The sequence below is a fragment of the Salvia miltiorrhiza genome, chromosome 2 (assembly GCF_028751815.1).
Source record: "Salvia miltiorrhiza cultivar Shanhuang (shh) chromosome 2, IMPLAD_Smil_shh, whole genome shotgun sequence".
NCBI classification, from domain to species: Eukaryota; Viridiplantae; Streptophyta; class Magnoliopsida; order Lamiales; family Lamiaceae; genus Salvia; species Salvia miltiorrhiza.
This window is the reverse complement of record NC_080388.1, coordinates 21,299,868-21,305,385: the sequence shown is the minus strand read 5'-3', so window position 1 is coordinate 21,305,385 and position 5,518 is coordinate 21,299,868. Positions and strand designations below refer to the sequence as shown.

Sequence of the window (5,518 nt, the reverse complement as noted above, 5' to 3'; positions counted from 1 at the left end):
TTTGATTACTTTCATCATTTAAATGCAGAAATTGGGAGCTGCGAAATTGGCATCTGGAACAGTGATATCCTCGAAGCCATAATCGTAGAGCCAATTCGTGTTCTCAGGTGAAACCATCTCCGATCAAAGCCAGAAGGTGCTTCTCCGGCGTTAGGGCAAAACGGAAGATCAAATTGAGCAGGAAACAATTCAGCAAATTATGAGAGAAAATTCCAAAAATGTGACGAACAGAAAATTGCTCCAACTAATCAAGAAACAATAACTCATTTCACAAAAATCAACGAAAATCAATTGATAATTACCCATTTCATGAAAATTTCTAAGAACTCATTTATAGCAACAAATCAAGAACCCAGATCTGCAACCCACTCTGAGAAATCATCGTCTCCCTCACCAGATCTGGGGATCCCGGTGTACGAGGCTGATGGAGGCGGTGGAGACCGAAGACGCGGTGGAGATGGTGGAGGGTAGAGGCGGTGAAGGCGGTACACGCGGTGGAGGCGCTCGCCGCTAGAGACGGCGGCAGAGGTAGAAGAAAAGGGTGGAGAGGAGGCGGCTTGAGGCGGCGGCGGATCTGTGTGGCCGGACCTCACTTCGCCGCGATTGGCGTCGTTTTCTTCATCTTCGTCGGCGCTGCTGCTGGCCGAGGAGGAGGACGAAGAAGATGCCGCGGAGGAGGAGCCGCTGGAGGATGAGGAGGAGGAAGACGACGGCGAAGCGGAGGAGCTCTGGAGAGTCAGCGGTTGAGAGAGAGAGAAGGGGGAGGGGGCGGCGGTGACGGAGAACGGCGGCGGTGGGGAAGTTGACGGAAAGGGCAAGGGGGAAGGGGGAAGGGGAAGGTTCCCGGAGAGAGAGGGGAAAAATCTGAAGTGGGACGTCCCTAATTGGTTTTTAAGTAGTATTGATTTTTATTAAAGCCCCTAATTATTTCCATTTTTAGACTGGACCTATTGGAGTGGGACGTCCCAGAAAGGAAACTGAGCCTATTGGGCTGGGACGGAGGGAGTACTAAAGTTTTGGTTCTGAAGGATGTGGAGTAATATTTGGTTAGTCGTGAATTTTGAAACGTTGAAGTGAGTTGTAATTGCAATGGAGAAATTGAGAAGAGCTGTGAAGGAAATAGCTTACACCCCACATTCCCAATTCCTCTCCAATCTCTCACCTTTCCACCTCTCTCTAATCCCACTTCTCTCTCTAGCTTCTTCCCTCTACTCTGTCGCCGTCCGCCTCCGCCGCCACCTCTACCGCTTCAACATTCTCCAGATACACCGGTGCACATCTTTCTCTTTCCCCCTCATTCTGTCTCTCCAATTTAATGTTACTTCATTCTCTAGCTTTCAAATAAGATTTTCGTTTTCGCCGATCATGTGTTTGATTTTATGTCGCAATTATGGTTAAGGTTGCCGGTTCCGGTGATTAGTGTTGGCAATTTGACGTGGGGCGGCAATGGGAAAACTCCAATGGTGGAGCTCCTCGCGCGCTCGTTTGCTGCTGCTGGAATTTCACCCCTCATTCTCACTAGGGTATTTTATTTTACCTTTTGATTTATTTGATAGGATTTCCCATAAGTCTAGGGCAGTTCTGTCCAAGGATTTAGAATGTTACTAAAAATGCATAATTTTTGGTTTAAATCAGGGTTATGGTGGTGCAGATGAAGCTAAAATGCTTCAGAGGCAGCTGCAAGGTACATCTGCCAAAATTGGTGTTGGTGCCAATCGAGTTGCCACTGCTCTTAGATTTCTAGAACAATTTGGTTTCACATCTCATGCTATTTTTGAGGAACTCTTTTGTGAAAACAAGATTGAATTTAAACCTAGCAATGATCAAATTGGGGTTGCTATCCTAGATGATGGGATGCAGGTAATAATACTTAGTTCTTCTTGGGGATTGTAGTTCAATCTAATGCTTGTACAATTCTTTGATGTTGAATGCATTTTGTTTTTTCTTTATCAATGTAAAAATTAATTTTCTGCTTTTGTATGATTTTGGCCATCAGAACCTTTTTGAGGAAAAAAAGGGATGTTTCTTCATCTTGTTGTTTTTCAAGATGTGTAAAGGAAATCTAGCGAACCTTTATTGCCATATGCTCCCAACTTGGTGTTTTTGGAATTTTATTTCTTGGAACTAATCAAAATATGGTTGGATTTGTGTGTGTTTTTGTGAACTGGAAACATTTGGAAGGCAGCATCTGAGTGTACGGCATGATCTGGAGATTGTGATGGTGAATGCATTGGTGCCGTGGGGGAACCATCACCTACTTCCTCTTGGGCCACTAAGGGAGCCTTTGACTGCACTCTGCCGAGCTGATATTCTAGTCATCCATCATGCTGATTTGGTATTCATACATTATGTCTTCCTTTACTCCTTTCCCAAACCCATGTGTCCTTTGGCAGATAAATGAATTGCATGATGTTACTGATTCTTGAGATACCTATGTCTTCAGGTACAGGAAAAGGACATTGATGCTTTAAAATTCACAATACGGAAAGCCAACAAATCTGCTCCAATTTTCTTCACTAAAATGACTCCAATGTACTTCTTCCGTTGTAGAGATTCATGTACTAAACTGTCAATAATGGCTGTTGAAAATGCGACTGTATTATGCCTTTCAGGCATTGGTTATGCAGATTCCTTCATTCAGAGGATTGAAAGGGTACTCACTTTTTTCTTTGTAGGGTTTAATAATCCGTTTGCTTGTCTTACTGCAGACTACATTAGTACATTGTAAATTTGGCTCATTTATGTTAATGTTATATTGTTATCATCATATTGTGATTGAGGATGTCTGGACAATTTGCAGATGGGACCAACATTTGTGGATCACCTAGATTTCAGTGACCATCATTTATTTGAGTTGCAGGTATGAAAGTTCACTTGTGGTTGGTCTCCATCATTATTCTAATTACCCAAGGTTGAGGCTTTTTGACAAGCCTTTATGACTACGACTCATCTATAATCCATCATATTTTACATGATGTAACCTCTGTTTTTCAAAGCTTAAAATTTTGCATTGAATGTAAGAAAGGCGGTTGTACTTGTACCTCTCTTACATCAGATGGCATTGACACATTAAGGGAGCATTCATGTTGTTACTACTCGATTTGTCTTCATCCTTGTGTCTTTATTCGATCTTTGGAATGTTATGATTGGGAATGTTGTCATGGACTCTATCTATTTGCTTTGACAATTTCTACAACTGTAGGATCTTCAAGTGGTGCGTACAAGACTTGAAGCTCTTGAGTCTAAGTTTGGTGCTAAACCAGTTGTTGTTGTGACTGAAAAGGTGAGCAGCAGACTCATTCTCGAGTAATGTGACTTGCAATTCCTGACAGCTATTGAATTTGGACTCCAGATCAAATCACATGACATGACCTTAACTTCAAGCCTGAGGTATGAAACTTCAGTTGTGTTCTGTGCTGAATTTGTTGTGTGGTTGTCCATTCAGGATTATGACAGAGCCCCGGACATGCTAGTACGTTTGAAACAATACGAGGTTTTGGTGTTGTGTAGTCGCTTGCAATTTCTGGACTACATGGAGAGTACAGAAGAAAGATTTAGAAAGACTGTGAGGCAGCATTTGGGCCAAAGATAAGGTGAAAACATGTCTACACTGTCACACTGTCATAATGTTTCGAATTCCTGCTTAAAGTGACATGAAAATGCTTCCTTTTTTCTAACTCTGCAGTGGGTTTTTTTGGTTCCGGCAATACATCCTGCAGTGGCTTTGGATTCATCCTGATTTGTAATACTGGTTGGTGTTTAACATAAGATTTGGACCTGCTTCCACCTAGAATTCGAATTTCTGAATATCATAGATTGAAATTTAAACCTTTTTTTTTTTTTTTGAGATCAGATTGAAATTTCAACTGTTGTTTTTATGTTTTTTTTGGCTCGTTTTTTGTGTTTTCCTCCGCGAACCAAGCTTGTACAAAAAGAAGGGAAGTTTGAAAAAAGAAAGAAAGAAAATGATGAAACCAACTTTAAGAAAATCAACCAACAATTCAAAAAAGTTCTAACAGAAATTCTTAAATATTTTAAAAAGAAATAAAATGCAGAAACTAAAATTTTTTGAAAAAAAAAATCAACCAGCAACCAAAAAAGCTCCAACAGACCAAAATACAGAAACTATTAAAAGTTCATAAAACTAAATAATATACAGAAATTATTAAACATTTTAAAAAGTTCAAAAGCAAATTCTTAAATATTTTATAAGAATTTCAGTAAAAACAAGCGAAAATGAAGTTGAAAAGGTATTCTTAAACATTTTTGAAGATCTGAGGGAAAAAAAAAAAGCAAAAATAAGGTAGTCTTAAATATTTTTGAAGAACTCAGGGGAAAAAAAAAAGAAGCAAAAAAGCAAAAATGAAAACAAAAAAGCAAAAATAAGGTATTCTTAAATATTTTTGAAGAACCCAGGGAAAAGAAAGCAAAAAAAGCAAAAATAAAAACACAAAAGCAAAAAATTAACCAGCAACCAAAAAGCTCCAACAGACCAAAATACAGAAACTATTAAAAGTTCATAAAACTAAATAATATAGAGAAATTATTAAACATTTTAAAAAGTTCAAAAGCAAATTCTTAAATATTTTACTCCCTCCGTCTCACAAAAACATGAACAAAGAGAAATGCACGGGTTTTAAGAAATGTTAGTTGAGAGTTAAAGTAAGTGGAAAATGGGTCCCACTTTAAAAGGTGTTGTGAGAGTAATGAATTAATTAAGGAAAAGTAGTGGTGGGTCATGATGTACTAAAATGGAAAGGTTCATGTTTTTGTGAGACACCCCAAAATGGAAAAACGTTCTTGTTTTTGTGAGACGGAGGGAGTATAAGAATTTCAATAAAAACAAGCAGAAATGAAGTCGAAAAGGTATTCCTAAACATTTTTGAAGAGCTTAGGTAAAAAAAGCAAAAATAAGTTAGTCTTGAATATTTTTAAAGAACTCAGGAAAAAAAAAAGTAGAAGCAGAAAAGCAAAAATGAAAACAAAAAAGCAAAAATAAGGTATTCTTAAATATTTTTGAACAACTCAGGTAAAAGAAAGCAAAAAAGCGAAAATAAGGTATTCTTAAATATTTTTGAACAACTGAGATAAAAGAAATGCAAAAAAGCGAAAATAAGGTATTCTTAAATATTTTTGAACAACTGAGATAAAAGAAATGAAAAATGCGGTGAACGTCAATCGAACACGTGACCTTTAGATCTTCAGTCTGACGCTCTCCCAACTGAGCTATCCCCGCATATATCAATAAAGGGTAATTGTCCCTAAGTACATTACCTTTCCTTATTTTCTGGAATTCCACATCACCTTTAAAATCCGCCTCATAATACATAACCTTTCTTTTTCTTTTGGAATTGCACATGGTCAGCCAACCACTAACCGGAAAAATGACGTGGATACCGGAAACGCCACATATACACGCCGAAAAAAAAAATACTTGATGTGGCAGCCATGTAGGAAATTATAATTTTTTTTTCTATTAAATTCGAATTTTCAGAATATAGAATTAAGACATTAATTT

At 38.1% G+C, this 5,518-nt stretch overlaps 1 protein-coding gene and 1 non-coding gene across 3 annotated transcripts; one reads left to right on the top strand and one right to left on the bottom strand.

Annotated features, from left to right (window-relative positions):
• Positions 1-1,035: 1,035 nt before the first annotated feature.
• On the top strand, positions 1,036-3,828 carry LOC131011522 (probable tetraacyldisaccharide 4'-kinase, mitochondrial). 2 transcript variants are annotated; one of them, XM_057939306.1, is made up of 9 exons: positions 1,036-1,271; positions 1,400-1,523; positions 1,636-1,860; positions 2,186-2,335; positions 2,444-2,653; positions 2,801-2,860; positions 3,203-3,283; positions 3,446-3,593; positions 3,686-3,828. In XM_057939306.1, the coding sequence occupies exons 1-8, from the start codon at positions 1,090-1,092 to the stop codon at positions 3,590-3,592; spliced, it is 1,179 nt and encodes a 392-aa protein (XP_057795289.1). In that variant the 5' UTR covers positions 1,036-1,089; the 3' UTR covers position 3,593; positions 3,686-3,828. The 2 variants fall into 2 exon arrangements, with proteins under 2 accessions (XP_057795289.1, XP_057795288.1); XM_057939305.1 differs by having other exon boundaries at positions 1,038-1,271; positions 3,446-3,828.
• Positions 3,829-5,163: 1,335 nt separating this feature from the next.
• TRNAF-GAA (transfer RNA phenylalanine (anticodon GAA)) lies at positions 5,164-5,236 on the bottom strand. Its single transcript has one exon. It is a non-coding gene; the product is annotated as a tRNA-Phe (tRNA).
• Positions 5,237-5,518: the final 282 nt, after the last annotated feature.

Coding starts and splice junctions, on each gene's coding strand:
- LOC131011522 (XM_057939306.1), top strand. CDS start 1,090: ATGGAGAAATTGAGAAGAGCTGTGAAGGAAATAGCTTACACCCCACAT. Junction 1,272..1,399: donor AACATTCTCCAGATACACCG/GTGCACATCTTT, acceptor ATTATGGTTAAG/GTTGCCGGTTCCGGTGATTA. Junction 1,524..1,635: donor CACCCCTCATTCTCACTAGG/GTATTTTATTTT, acceptor GGTTTAAATCAG/GGTTATGGTGGTGCAGATGA.